The following is a 20,016-nucleotide window of genomic DNA, read 5'->3' as shown; positions in this document are numbered from 1 at the left end:
ACAGCACCGGGAGGAGAATGGCAGGAAGAGGGAAAAGCAGGCTTCCCACTGAGCGGAGAACCTGAAATGGGGTTGATCCAGGGGCCCAGGGATGGTGGCCTGAGCTAAAGGCAGATGCTTAATTGATTGAGCCACACGGGTGCCCTGTAGCTAAACTCTAATTAAATTTTTTCTTTTGTGTACTTATTTTTATTCTTTTTAAAAAGATTTATTTATTTGGAGAGAGAAAGACTAAGAGTGTGGGGAGGGACAGAGGGAGAGAATCTTCCAGCAGGCTCCCCACTGAGCGTGGAGCCTAATGCAGGGCTCAATCAACCCATGAGATCATGACCTGAGCCTAAACTAAGATCAGATGCTTAACTGACTGAGCCATCCGGGTGCCCCTGTATACTCTATTTTTTAAAAAATTATTTTTATTAACATGTATTATTTTCCACAGTGGTACAGGTCTGTGAATCATCAGGCTTACACATTTCACAGCACTCATTATAACACATACCCTCCACAATGTCCATAATCCAACCACCCTCTTCCTAGCCCCCCACCCACCAGCTACCCTCAATTTGTTTGTGAGATTACGAGTCTCTTATTGTTTGTCTCCTTCCCAATCCCATCTCTATATTTAGATGATAGAATATTCATTCTTTTTAAAATCTATACTTTACTTTTTATAGTTTCCAGTGTTTGCTGAATTTCCAAGCCCGATTTTTATATCTTTTGATAAAATAACCATAGTTTTTTAGGCTACATTTGCTATTATGCATATCAAATATCCCTTTGGATGTTTCTGTTGTCTGTTGTTTCTGCTATTCATCATCTTTTTTTTTTTTTAAGATTTTATTTATTTACTTGAGAGAGAGACAGTGAGAGAGAGCATTAACGAGGAGAAGGTCAGAGAGAGAAGCAGACTCCTCATGGAGCTGGGAGCCTGATGCAGGACTCGATCCCGGGACTCCAGGGTCATGACCTGAGCCGAAGGCAGTCGTCCAACCAACTGAGCCACCCAGGCATCCCTATTCTTCATCTTGTATATGCTCTCCTGTGCTTGATTATCTTTGGCAGGCATTATATTTGAAAACTTACTTAGAGAGATTTTTTGAGGATAGGGATAATTTTATTTTCCTCTAGAGAGGATTTCATTTACTCCCTCTAAGCTCCTGGGGTACTAATTTTCCACAATTATCTTTATACAGTTTCGGGGATTAAAGTTTTTATGCATTACCCAAAAGACTGGAAGCCAAACTGTAGTTCATGTGAAGGCTGATTTATTTCAGGATTACTTGGGCTCTTGGGGTACAGCTCTTTCAGATCCAGCTCAAAGCACCATAGTGGTTATATTTAGCAGGCCCCAGCATTGAGTATTTTACCCAGAAATTTATGAGGCTTTCAGACACTCTGGTAAGCAAATACTTCAGCAAATGTGGCCTTGAGTTTAGGACTCATCTCTGGATTTTCACTTTTGTCTAATTCTTGGCCTACAAATTTCTTACTATCTTGTTTGCTTTTTGATGCCTTTGAATTTTGTCTCTTTATAATTTTTCTTATTGTCAGCTTTTTAATTATTCATTGATGGGAGGGTTAGTTTGAATTATCTACCTTGCTGTACCCTGAGGCAGAAACACCTACTTTATGTTTTTCACATATGTTTCTTTTATTTGATTTTGGAGAGATTCCATAGCTGTGCTGTCCAGTATGGTACCTCTTAGCCACATGTAATTGTTGAACAGTTAAATGTAGCTAGTTTGGGGCACCTGAGTGGCTTAGTCTGTTAAATGTCTGACTCTTGATCTCAGTTCAGGTCTTGATTTCAGAGTCATGAGTTCAAGCCCCACATTAAAAAATGTGACTAGTTTGAATTGAAATGTGCTGTGAATGTACAATATTTAATAATTTTTATATTAATTACATGTTTAAATGATATTTTGGATGTATTGGGTTAAATAAAACATTAAAATTAGCTTCACCTTTTTACTTTTTAATGTGACTATTAGAAAATCTGAAACTATGCATATGCCTTGCATTTGTGGTTTGCATTATATTTCTGTTGGGTAGTATAGCTATATAGAAAAATTGTTGAGAACATACACTCTATAGCCTGGATTTAACTCCTGGCTGTACTTTCTTGCTAGAAGTATAATCCTAGGCTTTTTTAAAAAAATGTCTTGCTTTAATTTTCTCTTCTGTAAAATGAGGATAAAATAAAGTTAAGGTAAAATAAGACAGAAAAGATAAATACATAGTATAATGGACAACTTATAGTTTTAATAAAAATATAGCCATTATTTGTGTTTTTGATACTATAGTATCAGATTTTATAGTTCAGTGGGTGTTTTCTTTCTTTCTCTTAGTATTTTCCTCTCCACCCTTAGTAATAGAATTCTGGACACCATGGTTTGACGGGGGACATAAATGTATGTGCAAATTGTATAAAATAGGAAGAATATGTCATAGGCAAATGTTCATTAGCTGCAGAAACTTAAATGCTTCTCCAAGATAATACTGCCTAAAATATTTCTATGTACTATGTGACAGCTATTGCACCAAGTTTTACAACTATAGTTCAGAAAGGAATTGTACAGCCAAGAGTTGGTGGTGTGTTAGAAATAATACTGTTCCAGCACTTGAAAACTGGACACTAGACTTAATTCTGCCACTGTGTTTATGTGGAGTCCATTTTCCCTCTTGTAAAATCATAAGGTTGGACTGGATGATAACATAGACCTATATGTTCTATGATTTTTCCATATTAATGCTTGCATATCACATATTTTTAGTTTACAGTTATCCTTAGGTTTTTTAGTTCACATAAGAGTGACAGATGATTAAAGGAAGTATAGAGTCATGGCAGGATAGAAGCACTTTTTTATTCACCCAGAATATCTTACAAAATGCACTAGGTTGTAGCTAAACTCTTCTTCCCAGAATTGTTTTTAATTTTACTAGAATAAAATGGGTCCTTTGATTATATTAATGAAATATATATATAAACATATGAATATATGAATGAATGTATATGAACATATATATTATTGAACATATATATGAACACATGTATATATGAATTATGGTTATAGTTTAATGGGAAGATAGCTGGACTTTTGAGAATACCTGGGTTTTCATAAAAATCCTAGAAGAGAGCAGCACAGGCAGTAATTTTTCTGACATTGATCATAGCAACATTCTTCTATATAGATCTCCTGAGGGAAGGGAAATAAACTGCTGGGACTATATCAAAATAAAAACCTTCTGCACAGTAAAGGAAACAGTCAACAAAACTAAAAGGCAACCTACTGAATGCAAGAAGATATTTGCAAATGACATATCCAATAAAGGATTAGTATCCAAAATATAAAGAACTAATACAAACTCAACACCCCCAAAACAGATAATCCAATTAAAAATGGGCAGAAGACATGAACAGACATTTCTTCAAAGAAGACATTCAGATGGCCAATAGACACATGAAAAGATATTCAATGTCACTCATCATCAGGGAAATGCAAATCAAAACTACAATGAGATATCTCACACTTGTCAGAATGGCTAAAATCAAAACACAAGAAATAAAGTGTTGGTGAGTTTATGGAGAAAAAGGAATCCTCTATGTACTGTTGGTAGGAATGCAAATTGATGCAGCCACTATGGAAAACAGTAAGGAGGTTCCTCAGAAAGTTAAAAATAGAACTACCCTACAGTCTAGTAATTGTATTACTGGTTATTTACCCCCCAAATAAAAAAGCTCTAATTTAAAGAGATACATGCACCCCTATGTTTATGATGGTATTATTTACAATAGCCAAATTATGGAAGCAGGCCAAGTTCCTATGGATAGATGAATGGATAAAGAAGATGTCACACACACACACCCCAGAATATTATTCAGCCATTAAAAAAAAAAATGAAATCTTGCCATTTGCAACACCAGGGATGGAGCCAGAGAGTATAATGCTAGGTGAAATCAGTCAGAGAAAGACAAATATTATACAATCTCACTGATATGTGGAATTTAAGAAACAAAACAAATGAGCAAAGGAAAAACAAGAAACCAAGAAACAGACTGTTAACTCTAGAGAACAAACTGATGCTTACCAGAGAGGAGGAGGGTAGGAGAATGGGTAAAATTGGTGATGGGGATTAAGGAGGGCACTTGTGATGAGCACTGGGTGTTGTATGGAATTGTTGAATCCCTGTATTGTACACCTGAAACTAATAAAATACTGTATGTTGACTATGCTGAATTAAAATGAAAACTTAATAAAATACTCAGGTTTTAATTGAGCTTTGCTGCTAGGCAAAATTAAGTAAATCCTTAACAAGTTTTCTTTGTTCTGATTTTTCTATAATGTAATAATGTGGAATGTAATAATACAGGATGTTAACACCTCACCCAGAATAGGTACTTGAGAAATAAAAGAAATTAATACATTCTGTCCTGTTATACATAATTCGAATTAGTACCTGTGAAAGTGAGATAGGGGAGAAGAATTAAAATATTATGTGAGAAATATTAAAATATATTCCTTTTTTTAAGATTTTACTTATTTGAGAGAGTGAGTGAGCAAGCGGGAGTACAAGCTGGGGGAGGGGCAGAGGGAGAAGGAGAAGCGGGCTCCTTGCTGAGGAGGGAGCCCAATGTGGGACTTGATCCCAGGACCCTGGGATTGTGACCTGAGCCAAAGCAGACACTCAACCAACTGAGCTACCCAGGCGCCCTAGAATATATTCTAAATTTTATGATAAATATTATAGAGATCATCATTTTTCGGAAGCATCATACTCAGATCATTCTTGCAAGTTCTATTTTATTGTCAAAGAATAGTTGGTTTTTATGTTTTTCAAAGTATAGTCCATTGGAAAACATGGAAGGCTTCCCCCGTTCATTCTGCGAAGCTAGCACAACCTTGAACTTGTTAAAGTGAGTTTAAATCCGGTAAAGATAATATAGACACACACCATTCATGTATGCACACACAAGCATACACACATATAGACGGACGTGTGTTGAAAGTCCAAATAATTTATTAACTGATTGAATCCAAAAAATTATATGTGTTATCAGGAAGAGTTTATCTCAGGAATGTAAAGATGGCATATTTTATGAAACCTACCCATAACTCATCAGCATATTAGAGGAAAATTGATGATTATGTCAGCAGATGATTCTAAAAGGAGGGAGAAATCACTTGATATAAATCTGACAGCTATACTCTGAAATGCAAATTGAAGCAACAGTGAGATAACATGTAGTACTGGCAGTATGTGGGGAAATGGGCACTCATACTTCAGTGGTAGCATGAATTGTTACTTAGAAAAAACTGACAATAACTATTGAAGTAAGAATGCACATGATCTGGGCGCCTGGGTGGCTCAGTGGGTTAAGCCTCTGCCTTCAGCTCAGGTCATGATCTCAGGGTCCTGAGGTCGAGTCCCGCATTGGACTCTCTGCTTGGCAGGGAGCCTGCTTCCTCCTCTCTCTCTCTGTCTGCCTCTCTGCCTACTTGAGATTTCTCTCTGTCAAATAAATAAATAAAATCTTTTTAAAAAATGCGCATGATCCTTTGAGTACTCTCACTTTTGGGAATCATTTCTACAAAATGTAGTATAATAGCATATACTATAATATTAATATATATACAACTACAGTGTATCAAGATATATTCAAGGATTTCTGTTTTGGAAACAACATGAATGACTGTTGATCATTTGCAGGGGTCATTGAATAAATCATTTTACATCTGTACCATGGAATATGGTACATTCTTTAATCAAGAAGGATATCCATGATGATACTGTTATATTATTGGGGTGAGGAATAACAAATTATAGATTATTACAATGTCCATTTTTTTGTAAAAAAGAAGGAAAGTCTATATATGTTAATGTTTTCATGAGCAGTGGGAAATGTGTGGAAGGGACTGGATTAAGAGAGGAAGTTGTATTGGTGAAGGGGGAAATCATTTTTCCTTCATATGTCTACAGCGTCTGATTTATTATGAAGAGTATCCGTTACATTTTTAATAATCACATTTAATGAAGGAAAAAAATGCTAAATAAATTCAAAGCATGAGGATATGAGTTCTTAAGCTCTGTTTGGCGAGGGACATGAAAAATAGAACAATGTTATGTATACCTTCTGTTGTTGAGAATACTTGAAATTATTTCCATTCATGACCATTATCATAGGTTACCTCTGCAAATGAAGGTATTTTAGATTAACAGATGGTGGCTTTAATGATTTTTTATTTTCTTTTATAAGCAACTCCGTTCCAATATCCGAGAAATGGAGAAACTTTGTTTGAAAGTCCGAAAGGATGACCTGGTACTTCTGAAGAGAATGATAGATCCTGTTAAAGAAGAAGCATCAGCAGCAACAGCAGAATTTCTTCAACTCCATCTGGAATCTGTAGAAGAACTTAAGAAACAGTTTCATGATGAAGAAACTTTATTACAGCCTTCTTTGACCAGATCCATGACTGTTGGTGGTAATGTACTAAGTCTTATTCTTTGATCATAGTAATGCAGTTCATTAAAGTTTACTATCTTGTATAGCTCCTGCAGATACATAAGTTTCCATAGATTATGTTCTTTTTCAGTTTGTTGAATTCTTGGACCTGGAGTGTGCCTAGGTATGCATACCCTAAAAGTTTTGTAGGATAAAAATTTTGAAGCTATGCCATATAGAGTGGAACTTCTAGGCTTCAAGTACCTATTTGTCTATGTATTAAAAATAAATTTGGGGCACCTGGGTGGCTCAGTGGGTTAGCCCTCTGCCTTTGGCTCAGGTTGTGGTCTCGGGGTCCTGGGATCGAGCCCTGCGTCGGGCTGTCTGCTCGGCGGAGAGCCTGCTTCCCATTCTCTCTCTGTCATTGCTGCACTCATATTTCCTTTTTTGTTTCTCTTTTAATTTATGTGATCTTGTTAACATTTTATATATGTTCTAAGATGCTTTAAATCTTAATGGTAAAGGTGGGGTATATATATAAATTAGAATCCGAGAGATGTTACACCTGTCCAGTTTTCATCTTTTTTATTTATGTAGGAGGCTCCATTCCCTGTCTCCAAAACCAGATCATTTTTTAACATTTTATTTTGCTGCTTATGATCCAGTAATGTATAGGGAACTGGAAATTAAAAAAATTAGGGGAAACAGGCCATCGTCCCCAGTTTCTTGGTAATCTTGCTTTTCTTGTATCCTGAGTACCTAGCACATAGTATATAGTGCTTGGCACATAGTAGACCATATGTAAATGTTTCATAAATGTGAATGAATAAATATCTTTTTAGAGACAGTTTTGTAATTTCAGATGCACTATTCTCACTACACTCTGTGGATAACCAGTACCTGAAGTGTTTTGCAGAGAAGGAGATGTTAGCACTCAGCCCCTCAGTTGAAGAATATTTGGGAAGATTGCTTTTGATAGTTTGTAGTTACTGTTTACATTATTCTGTCCATATATATTTATCATCACCATATATTGATTAGGATAAATGCTGCTCATATTACTTAGGGTGAACTGATACTTGATGTGCAAGTATAGAGAAGCAGCTGTCCTGCTTATTCACCTGGACGTTGTGACAGTGTCTAATCACCTAGACTCCTTAATTACCTAGATATTGTAACAGTTGTATGGTGGTAACAGCAGTAAAGATAGGCTGGAATTTCTGGAGTTGCTGACATCAAGTCTCTCTTGCTATTTAGTTTTGAATTGCCCATCACCAGCAATTCCCTAGCAAACAAAAATTTTGAGTTCTGAGAGTTTCTCACAATATAATACTATTCTAAAACTTGCTTTAATTTCATTTTATTATTGCATTGAGTTTCTGCCAGTAGGACTGTTTGGGCTCAACAAACTTGGGTGTACATATCATCAGAGGAACTGGGTGATTATTAGAAGAAGGCAGTTGAACAGTTTGCTGGCAATTAAATTTCTCTGTAGGAAGCTGACTGGTGTTAAAATATATGGTGTTATATATTTATGTATATATGTATATACACACACATACACACACATATATAATATGTATAAAATCAATATTTGAGGAAGCGCATATAGAGAGAACATGAAAAAGATTGAAGCAAAGCTAGAGGATGAAGGAGATGAAGAGATTCATTTTCCAACTCTTGATTCTCAAATTTTTCAATTTCAGATTAGCTAATCAACATCAGATTAGCTACAGACCTAATCACTTACCCCTGGGAGAAACTGCAGGATTAAATCTCTGTAGCTAGTGCTGACTTGATTGAGACAGTCATTCTATTTATAAAATACCTGAGTTACACCTAAAACAATGTATAGAATTTAAAATTCCAAATGGTGTACTGGTGAAATTGTGCTTTGATTTTGAACCCATTGTGAACAGTAAGTAGTTAAAATGAACGTCTCACTGAGTGCCTGAGTATTTCACCATGTGAGAGTTTCTACTGGATTGCCTTAAATCCCAAAATAATATTAACAAATAATTGAGAGGATGGGAAAGAAAAAAACAAAGCAACTAATTTACATAAGACCTTAACAGTGGGGTGGGAATTGAGTTTGCGGCATGGGTGTTCTACTAGTTGTGGACTCTTTTTTGTCATTCTACGTGTTTTTATCCTGTGCTTTCTGGTTTTTCTTTGTTTTTGCTTTAGGTACTCATTATAGTAGTGACAGCCTCTACAGAAAAAAATGTGTTTGATTTGCATAGAAGTTAAGTGCCTTAAAATACTTCTTCCTTTACAAATTCAATCTGATTCTAAATAAATTGGTTGGAAATATCAGCAGAGATTCAGGAGCAATGTTGCCACATTTCCATGAGTGAGATCAAAATACAAAAATAGTTTTTCATTTACAGATAGAAATAACAAGTAGAATAGGACGTTTTATGTTCTCTGGAGAGTAAAGGAAGCTTATTAAGTTTCAGGGGAAGCTGTGATGATTTTGCTGTTGCTTTTGTCCAGATTCTGAGAGTTCCTAAAGCAAATCTTCTCTGCCAATCTTGCTTGATCTGAGAAACTCCCTTCTGTCTCACTTGTGTGTCTGGTTTCATTTTTAGCATATTGCTTCCAACCAAGAGAAGTGATGAACCTACAAATTTGATTTGTATTTAGAAAGGTATATCAAGTCATATAGAGTGAATCAGTGTTCCTCTCCATCTTTGTCTTTCTTACTCCCCATCCAACACATAACAATTCACCAGTGCAATAGGAACAGAATCTTATTACATTTTAAACAAATATTCACAAAAGAAAAGAATCCAATCTTAAAACCGTTGGGAACTTCAGATCATGTATTGAATTTGATGAAATATCAGATTTTATCACAGGTATATATACATGTAGTGAACAGTTTTGTGAAGAACGTGGATAGTTTTGTATATTATTCAGAAGATACATTTTCTGTTGGTTTTAATTTTCTTAAAAATCCTCTTTTGCGGCTAAGTCAAGCCATGATTTAGAAGTCATTTTATTTTGATAGATAGGTTGGTATAGATGATCAAGAGATTAATTTCACTATTTTTAAGCTGTCCTAATATGAAAATTTCAGGAAATGCCTTTGAATTAATTTAGACTTAAAATGAAACTTTTTCCTAACATTGAAGTTTAATGGAAATTTCTTACATGTTGTGTTATAATTCTTAGTTAGAATCATTGCCTTTCAGAGAGAGAAAGAGAGAAAGACAAAGAAAGAATGTTTGCATGTATGGAGACAAAGATCTGTGTTATTAGCTTCAACTAAAAATATCTTCATGTTTATGTGAGTTTGTAGTCAATAATAAGGTCTTAAAACTAGAATTTGAAAAACAGTGGGAAGTGATATATATATTCTTCATGCCCTTTACACTTGCAGTTGTTTGCATTTGGATGGAACTATCTTAAATGATTTCATCATATAAAACAATAGCAATTTGACTTCTGTGCACAGGGTGAGTTCTTCATCCTTCTTTTCTGCAGCTATAATCTGTCTCAGTGTTTTTTTCTCATCGTGTCTGTAGCAGTTCCTAAAAGTTCAAAGTCAGTGGATGTTCAGTGAGGTAGTGATTTCTAATATAAGCTAGAATAAATGAATTATGGAAGTTGGAGAAATTAAAGGGTTTCTTTCTTAATTGTTAATTATGCCTCAAATTGATTAGTGATGTTCAGAGTTGTAAGTTTACAGCAGGATTTTCCATGGAGTAGAACAGATTTCTTTGTTCTAAGACTTCATTTGAACTAAGATGCATACGCAGTTTGGTTTCAAGTGAGACGTAAATGACTTAAACACTTTTACCAGGGGAAATCTTTTATGTTTGCTTAAAATGCCAAACATTTCCCACCCCTTCTTCATTCTTTTAGATAAAGAATTTATTTATGACAATCTCCCCTCATTTTATTGTATACCCTGGCATACTTCATTTAAATCCTCTGTAATAGTATAAACGCTATGGCTTATAAAAATCCTTTAAGTGGATGTTGTAATTATAAAGTTCTGCTTTACATTTTGTCTGTTAATGATAAAATTATCATTATTCATCATCCTCTTAAAGATGTTGGGGTTATTACAATAGAAATATTAAGTATAAGCAGTCTTAGAATAATTCATTTTTCTTGACTGATATGAAAATGAAAGTATCTTCATGTAATAAGTTAGGACATAAGGTAAGTAACTCTTTTAAACATTTGTAAAAAATCAGAGAGCTTTTAAAATATTGGATACTTGCCATAATGTTTTAATGTAAAACTTAGTCTAATGTTTTTGCTCTTCCTTTAAGATAAGGAAATGTATTCAGATAAGCTAAATTTCAAAATTAAAAGAACACTATCAATTCTGATAAGCCTACAAAATATTTCTTAGTTAATTGACTATACCTTTCCTAAACAATTCAAGGAGATTCTTTTCCTCGAGAAGTAAAAACATTCATAAGTTTCAAAAGTAAAATAGCAATGCAATTTTATAAAATACTAGGATGAAAAAAATTGAGAAGATGAACTTAAGAGTTATGACTTTTAATAGATCAGGTGTTACACATCATTATATCATGTCCTTGCATGTAACACTTTAGTATCTCTGGACTGTCATCCAGATAAAGTCCAGAGACTTTAACTAGTCTACAGTAAGAACCCTCCTAACCATGTGTGTAATGTTCTGTGTTTGTAACTTTCTGTCTTTTACTTTATTCTTTTGAAAGACCAACCTGCTGATTTTATGTTGTTTTATTTTTTCTTCTCTGAGAGCCTTTTTTATGCCAGTCTCTCTGTGTAGAATTTATATTCCTATTTTCTTCGTCTCATAAGATCACTTTTCTGTTGAACCTGGGTGGCTCAGTTGTTAAGCGTCTGCCTTCGAAGGGCTCAGGTCATGATCCCAGGGTCCTGGGATTGAGCCCCACATCGGGCTCCCTGCTCAGCAGAAAGCCTGCTTCTCCCTCTCCCCCTGCTTGTGTTCACTCTCACTGTGTCTCTCTCTGTCAAATAAATGAATAAAAGCTTTTAAAAAATCACCTTTTTAAGGAAGCTGTCTCGTAAACTGCACACCACACCAAGCTGGGTCAGATACCTTCCCAATTAGACTCTTACTGTTTTAGGATTGTCTCTATGTATGTCTGACTCTTCTAGAATATAAGTTCCTTGAGAACATCTCTTTTGTATTATTCATTTTCTCATCTCTGGTACCCAACACAATATGTAACAGGTACCAGATAATATTAAAGTGGTAGGTATTTTGAGCTTGAAGTAAGGGGGACAAAAGGAATTAGACCTTTCAATATCTTCTTTCCATTTCCAGTGCCACTGTCCTAGAGCAAACCATCATCATTTTGCACTGGACAAACTGCAAAGCTTCCTGACTGGTTTTTCACTCTCCGATTTTTTTTTTTTTTTAATTTCTTTTTTACCTTTCAACTTCATCCTTGATCTGTTCTTCACACTACAGCTATGGTTCCCTTTCTAAATCTGAAATCTGATTATAGCCCCCTCCAGCTTCCCAGTAGTCTCCAACTCCTTTTAATAGTTCTCTATTGATCTTAGAGAAAAACAAAATTCTTCAGCATAGTTTATAATACCATGAATAATGTCACCTTTGATTTCCTGAAAAGCTCAGTCTTTGCTTTTCTCTTTCACAGTCTGTATTTTGTTTGAACTCCTTCTAGTTCCCAAACCTATGCACATATTATTTTCCCTGACCTGAATACTCTCTGCTTTTCCCTCCATCTTTATCCCCAGTTCACCTATGTAATTGCTGTTCATCCTCAGGCTTCTGCTTCAAAACCTCCAACTACTCTCCCCTCCCCAAGTCTAGGTTAAATACCTCTCTTCTGTACTGATACAGTGTTCCATATTTACTCATATCACAGTTGTTATCAGGCTATTCTGAACTTGCCTGTTAATATAGTATATTGTATATAATATGGTAAATTCCATTAATAATAGTAGCAATAGCAATAGTTAGTTATTATAGTAGTAACTATTAAGCAACTTATACTCAATTTTTAAGCCAGCCACAGTGCAAAATAAATACTTATCACCTTATTTTATTCTTTTTTAAAAGTTTTATTTATTCATTTAAGTAATGTCTGCACCCAACGTGGAGGTCGAACTCACAACCCCAAGATCAAGAATCACATGTTCTTCCAACTGAGCCAGCCAGGTGCCCCATTCACCTTATTTTTTGAAAAAATGAGGAAAATTAGCTAGTCATTAGCCAAGTCAGGATTCTAACCTAGGTCTTTCTGACTAGGCCCATGCTCTAACCATTGTACTGTGTTGACTCCCTCGAGCTACTTTTGTGGTTTACCATTGTGTCTGTGCTACCTGAGTACACTGATTGGCATTTAGTGGTCATCAGTCCATATCAGTTTAATGAATGAATGGCTGGTAAAACCAATACAAAGAAATAAAGACTTGAAGGTGGGGTTTGGAGTGTAAATTAATTCATTATCATACCAGTTTTTCTGAGGAAGGCCTTAGGGGCTTGATGACTTTTTTAAAACTCAGGAAAGAAATAGAAGTAATGGAGAAGTGGGCTAGAAAAATGACTCTTAGAAGAAAGATGTACAAAAAGATCCACACAATAAGAGGTGTTCATTTGATGACAGATATATTGTTACCCCAAATGATTGATTTTTATTGCAAAAAACACATCACTTTCCTACTTTTAATACCGTATGAATCTGATACTTACTACTAAATTTCCCAAAGAAAAGGTTAATGATTTACATTGCAAGTGTGAAACCTATTTCTAGTGGGTATCTCTATATGGAAAGTGGCCAAATAGAATAGTTTTCCTTCAGTGCTTCTTCCTCACTGAGCTCTAGTTATTCAGACTGGGTGGGTGGCATCTGTAGCCATTTTTGTGTGATGACTTTGTAGAATTAAAGAAAAAAATACTTGTTAACCTGGAAACAATCTGCCCATGGATGTATCTATTTCTATGGAATAATCAATTTACTTCCAGCCTGAATTCAGTTAGCTAACATTTTACACGGGAATTGTTTTACAAAATTGATTTATGCTGTCTGCTTTCTAACAAAGCTCATAAACCCTAAACATGAGGCTGTGTTCATCCAGGAACATTTCACACTGCTGAGGCTGAAGCTGATCCTCAGAATATGACTCAGGTATATGCGTTGCCTGAAATTCCTCAAGACGAAAATGCTGCAGAATCATGGGAAACCTTAGAAGCGGTACGTTAAAAATTATTTTCATTTTGATGGCTGTGAGACAAAAAAGTAAGTAACTTCCTTTTCTTCTCTCTTTTTAAGGACTTAATTGAACTTAGCCAACTGGTCACTGATTTCTCTCTCCTAGTGAATGTAAGTATTAGAATTGTTGTTGGCTCAGAAATGTTAGATTAATAGGATAAGAAACTTTTATTAATTCCTACACTTTTGATTAGAAGTTTAATAGAAGTTACAATTTTGAAGTGTTGAGCCACAGATAGAAGTCTAACAGTTCTCATCAACAGTCCAGATCAATTTAATAATTTATCATTTATCAAGCATTTGTTACATGGAAGGTACTGTGTTAAACTTTGGCACCAAGGGTCTGACAAGGTTAGCTATAGGAATAAATGAGGCCTCTTCTCTGCCTTTAAGGGTTTACAGTGGGTTTGGATAAGTTTGGACCCCCAAAACTGAAATTTCAAGCATTATTATTAAGTGCAGAAATGAGGGATGAAGCGACGTATTATTAGCTCTAACAGAAGCATTTAATTCCAAGGGAGGGAGGCGGGGTTGTGAGGTAGAAATATTAAGGATAGCTTTACGAGATAGGTAGCATTTGCTTGAGCCTTGAAAACTGAGTAAAATATCCACAGATGGGAGTGGGGAAGGCGGCACTTGAAAACAGGTGAACAAAGACACAGAGTAGAGAAGAATGACAAAGCGTGAGATACTATGGACAGGCAAAGAAAGGAGTGTGAGGGCTTGATTGAGATGGTATTGAGGGCCATACCAAAGAATCTGAACTTTAGTTTGTAGGCATTAAGGAGCGATACAGATTTTTGAGCAGGTTAGAGTGATATGATCCAGTCTGGTTAAGAAAGATTACCTTTAGCAATGTGAATATTGACTCAGGGAAGGGGGAGATAATAGGCAGGATGACTAGTTAGGAATCAGTAGCAAGAGACTCACCAAGAACAGGGGTGCCTGGGTGGCTCAGTTGCTAAGCAGCTGCCTTCCACTGAGGTCATGATCCCAGGCTCCTGGGATCCAACCCCACATCGGGCTCCCTGATCAGCAGGAAGCCTGCTTCTCCCTCTCCCACTCCCCTGTTTATGTTCCCTCTCTTGTTGTGTCTCTGTCAAATAAATAAAATCTTTATTTAAAAAAGTTTCACCAAGAACAATGGCAATACAAGTATACAGGTAAAGGCCAGTTGAGAGGTATTTCTGGGATAGACTTAGAAACGGGAGGAAGATGGAAGAGTCAAACATTAAGGTTTTATTCTGCATAATTGGGTAGCCAGTGATACTGTTAACATAGATGAGGGAACATAAAGTAGGATTTGGTGGGAAAGAAAGAATAGGTTTTCTGTCATTTTTTTTCTAAGTTATTTTTATGTTTCCTTCCCAGGAAGTACAGGAAGGTTGGATGTTTATGTGTGTGTCTGTGTGTACCAATAGGAGGAAACCTGTGTCTGCTCATGCTTCTGTCTAGGCTTAGTTTTTTGTTCTTGACCAAACCGTGATCTGGGGGTTTTACATCTTTGAATTATGGATTCCCTGACATCTGGCTTTCAAGTATAAGAAGTCCCTGGATTACATAATCTCAGAATGGAATTCGACCGAATTTATGAAGCCAGCTAATCTATTTATTCTTTTGAACAATTACAGTGCAGGGATACTTTATACTTCAGCCATTCTGTTTGGAGATTCTCTCTGCCTCTTAGAAGTTCTTCCTTCTATAAACTCTGCCCTACAATAACTTCCCTCTGGTACTTTTGCCCACTTGGAGCCATATACTGAATAAGTTTTGTCATCTTTCCATATAAAATTTTTCAACTTTTTAGACCAATATTACCCTTCCTCACCCTATCCAACCTCATCATATTTTTTTTCTTTTAAGAACTCTTCTTTAATGTGTTCCTTCTAGAATATGATTTTCTAGACCTTTCAATACTAGTCCCTTCATCTGTTTTTTAGTTTTTGTTATTTTTTCTTGAAATTTAATGCCTAAAATTGAACATCAGTAAATTTTTTAAAGCATTTTCCTTTTTTGATGCTGCTAAATCAGAAGCAGCAAAATACTTGAGGTTTCTGGATTAGGTATCCCTGTAATCTATCCATATACTTGCATATAAAAGGGAATGATACAAGAATCCCCAAATATTTGTTGTTTCAGAATTGAGATTTATTCAATTATTCTAACTCTCTGATATAATGTAGTTTGTAAAATCTGTACATGATATCTACACATTAAATGTGTGAGTTATAATGTATGTAAACTATACCTCAGTAAAGTTGATTTAAGAAACAAACAAACATGTACAAAGTGCGTCTCATTCCAGACAAATACATTTCCCTTCCAGAGGGATAGGCACATGAAAGAAAAATTGAGGGCTGTGGCCATCTAATAATTATATATCCGATTAGCTTACGTAAATAGCTCCTAACCCCTAATCTAAGGAAGGTTTGTATAGGAAGACTTTGGCTATAGCCATAGTTCTATACAAATGTCCTATTTATAATAATCTGTGTGAGGACATGGAACAGAATGTATTAGGCAAAAGCTCAAAGGAGAACCACTGATTACTATTCCCAGGGTGACTGAGTTCCCATGACCACATGGTCAGTACTCACAGAAGCTCCATTTAGGCACCAGTTACTTGGGAACATAAGCACAGTGACCACATCCTTGTCACATGGATATAATAATATCTAGACAAATTAACCATGTATTTTTGGAGTACTTTCTATGTGCATAGGACTGTGCTAAGTAAGGTCAGTGAAGACTAGAGAACAGTTTAAAAAAAAAAAACCTATAGGATAGTCTTGATAATTGCATAACATTGTGAATGTACTTAATACCACTAAATTGCACACTAAAAATGGTTAAAATTTGTAAATTTTATATTATATATTTTTTACCATAATGAAAAATGAACCCACAAAACTATCAAGAGAACCAGGTATGGTCTAATAATGGATTAATATCTAAGCACCCTGATTCAGTTTTCTTCAACCTTTTTTGCTCAAGTGCCCTCTTCTCTTCCTATACTTATGGAACTAGCCCTATTTCTTGTCAAGGGGCATTTAAAGAACTTTGGGCCTGTCACTCAGTGGCATGTCACCCTGCTACTGGTCCAACTTTGTCTCTACTTCCTACCTTATTTCCTATGAGTAAAAATTGGGTCATAGTCGATTAGATCAGATCGATTGGATTTATTAGCCACTTGACCTTAAGGATGTTGTTTGACAACAATGAGCTTTGTAAAACTGATGAGAGGAAGAAATGAGATAATTTCTGTTACTTACTATCCCCTTTCCTTCCTCTGACCCCAGATGCTTTCCTGCCTTTGTCCCTCTCTTACCGGATTCCTTCTTTGGCTCCTTGCTTAGAGTTCTACCACTGTTACCTTTAGATATTTTAGTACTGTAGCCCTTACACTTCCCTCTCCTATTGCCAAATCCCATGATATCAACATCCTACTCACCTACGCTATTTATTGCATATCTAGGCCAATATAATCCTGGACTCTGTATGTAGTAGTGTTTGTATGTTTCTGAGCTTTTCTGTGTGTATTATTTATTGCCTGTGGTTAAGAATTATAGGTTACATACTTTTGGACTTCAGAACTGGGATAGCTCAGTGTTAACCTGGATTGGCCAAGATCTAAGACAAGAGCTAGCCTCGAAAGATGGTTGTAATTGAGAGTCAGAAATAAAAGAAAATAACCACAGTTTTGGCAATAGCCTCTTAAACCCATAGCTTTTATCACATTAATAAAACTATACAACCATTAGCAAGATTCTGCAAGGGAGAGCATTTTTATTGATGTAAATAGATTGGGGAATGGATTTGTTTGAAGTATTACTGTTGCTTGATAGAGAGGATGCTGGGTATACAAGTGCCCACAACAAGCATTCAAGGGAAAGACAGTTTCATTAGTTTTGACTTCAAATGCCCAAATTGCATCCTACTTAACCAACATTAACTTAATAAATCACATTTCTTTTTCAGAATCTTAGATGCTCTTATAACTGCTTATTAAGATTCATTTATTTTGGGGGGGGAAGACAAAGGGACCTACTTCACCATTTTTTAAAATGAAATCCATCAACATATCCTTGGAGTCTTTGAGAATTCTTTCCCTTTGCAAAGAGAAGAGTCTTTCTTTATGTTAGTGTCTTTCATATATGGTTCAACTCCCTGTTAAAGGGATGCTGAGAACATGAATGAGGCGCCAAAGTATAAATGTCAGAAAGGGAGTTTGAAGATTGTCAAATGTGGGAGGCCTGGGCAGATGAAAGCAAACATAAGCAAATCAGAAGCAAAAACGGGAGGTTGGTAGGTATATGAAAATTATTTGGGGTCTGAGAGAAAGGGGATGTATTGGCTATTTTCCCTCTACCCCTCAGCTCATTGGGATGTGGAGGTTGGTGATCACGTCTGTGTTTTATCTGCTAGCACAGACTTTCAGGCAAGAATGGAAAGTGTTAGGATGTCCCAAATAGAAACAATGACAGAAATTCAGTGTAAAAAATCCCAACAAGTTGGATGTTACTAGTGTTGGACTTATGCTTCTATGAGTTGAAAGAAGAGAACTAACATTAAGTAAGTTTATTGTCTGAGGAAAATGAAAACTGAATGAATGAATGCCTAGGAAAAATCTAATGTTTTAATGCCCAAGAATTTTCAAGCCTCATAGGAAGAAGTTTAATATACTTTTTAGAAAAGAAAGATGGGCTTTCTTGAGACGATCAGGATGACTTTTTCTATTTTTCTCCTCACACTCTACAGACCATATCTCATTTTATCCTCACTTCAACTCCGTGAAGTATTATCCTCACTTGTGAGAGAATATTGACACCTGGAGAGCTTGAGTAATTTGTCCAAGGGCACACAGTACTGGGATTTGAACACAGGACATCTGGTCAGAAAGGTTGTGCCCTTAATCTGATTGTGTACTTATGTGAGTGGTTTTTAAAGTGTGAGAAGAAGCATGGACTTACAGCATCACCTGGGGACTCATATTTCATGCAAATTCTCAGGCTTCACCTAAAGTCTACAGAATCAAAAGCTCAGGGGGTAGGGCACAGCAATCTTTGCTTCAGTAAGTTTTCTGGGCGATTCTGGTGCACACTCACATGTGAGAATCACTGTTGTACTTGTCTCTGACAGAAATGTTAAAAGGAAAACAGATAGGGGCACCTGGGTGGCTCAGTGGGTTAAAGCCTCTGCCTTCAGCTCAGGTCATGATCCCAGGGTCCTGGGATCGAGCCCCACATCGGGCTCTTTGCTCAGCAGGGAGCCTGCTTCCTCCTCTCTCTCTGCCTACTTGTGATCTCTCTTTGTTAAATAAATAAAATCTTTAAAAAAAAAAAAAAGGAAAACAGATAAAGGACTTTTTTTCAGGGTTGTGTTAGAGATTTCAAGAATAGCAGTGGAGAATACAGGAATGAAGGGATACCATAAAAGGTCTACCAGTGAAAAGGTACAAACTTGGTGAATCAGAAGAGAAGGATGTCAGTAATGCTGATAGGACGCTCCTGTTGGGAGGGTGGGGTGGGGATTAGCTGTGTTGTGATATGATCTCATATGATCTTTGGAGTTAGAAGAGTGTTCATATCCGATTTAGTGTTAAGAGGGCAATTAAATGCTTCAGGATTAAAGTTGAATTATTTCACAGTTACACTAAAGAAGTGGGATTTAGCTGGGATCAAACAGGGATTCTCTTCTTCTGTGAATAAAAAAAAAAGAAAGAAAGAAAAAGAAAAACCTTGGGGTGCCTGGGTGGCTCAGTCGGCATCCAGATCTTGGTTTTGGCTCAGGTTGTGATCTCAGGCTCATGGAATTGAGCCCCATGTTCGGCTTTGCGCTCAGCATGGAGTGTGCTTAAGACTCTCCCCCTCCCTCTCTTTCTATCCCTCTCCACCGTGTGCATGTGCACTCTCTTTTGCTCTCTAAAGTAAATAAATGAATCTTTCGAAACCAACAAACAAAATCCTAGTCTATATATTGATGTGATAGTGGTTACTTGAGTTTTATACATTTGTCAGAATTCATCATTCTGTACCCTCAAAATTATTGTATATAAATTCTGTCTAATTTTTACTTAAAATGGGATTGTGTTCCTGTGGCAAGTAATGAGTTCCTATCACTGGAGGTGTTTGAGCTGAGGTCCAGTAATCAGTTCTGAGAAATGTAATGGGGCTTCACACCTCTGAGGGGTAAAGTCATTCTTCCCATTCACTCCGAGGTTCCGTGAGTCACAAGTGTTATTGTGTCAGAACAGGTGTTGCCATTTTTTTGTAGAATGCTTTATTAATATCTTTGATCTGAAACATTTTAACTTGTCATGATTTTAAAATGTATTAAAGTGTACAGGTGTGAAGTTTAGAA

The 20,016-nt window shown here is 36.1% G+C and overlaps 1 protein-coding gene across 5 annotated transcripts in view; it reads left to right on the top strand.

Annotated features, from left to right (window-relative positions):
- Positions 1 to 20,016, top strand: part of STX17 (syntaxin 17) — a 55,122-nt gene that overhangs the window by 30,696 nt on the left and 4,410 nt on the right. For all 5 annotated transcript variants that reach the window (XM_059143539.1, XM_059143540.1, XM_059143538.1 and 2 more), the window contains 3 exons: positions 6,257 to 6,482; positions 13,523 to 13,638; positions 13,717 to 13,767. In XM_059143539.1, coding sequence (XP_058999522.1) covers positions 6,257 to 6,482; positions 13,523 to 13,638; positions 13,717 to 13,767 — 393 coding nt within the window. The remainder of the gene's footprint in view (positions 1 to 6,256; positions 6,483 to 13,522; positions 13,639 to 13,716; positions 13,768 to 20,016) is intronic.

Source organism: Mustela lutreola, chromosome 12 (assembly GCF_030435805.1).
Source record: "Mustela lutreola isolate mMusLut2 chromosome 12, mMusLut2.pri, whole genome shotgun sequence".
Classification (NCBI taxonomy): domain Eukaryota; kingdom Metazoa; phylum Chordata; class Mammalia; order Carnivora; family Mustelidae; genus Mustela; species Mustela lutreola.
Note: the sequence above shows the minus strand (reverse complement) of the source record. Positions and strands in the feature narration are given on the sequence as shown.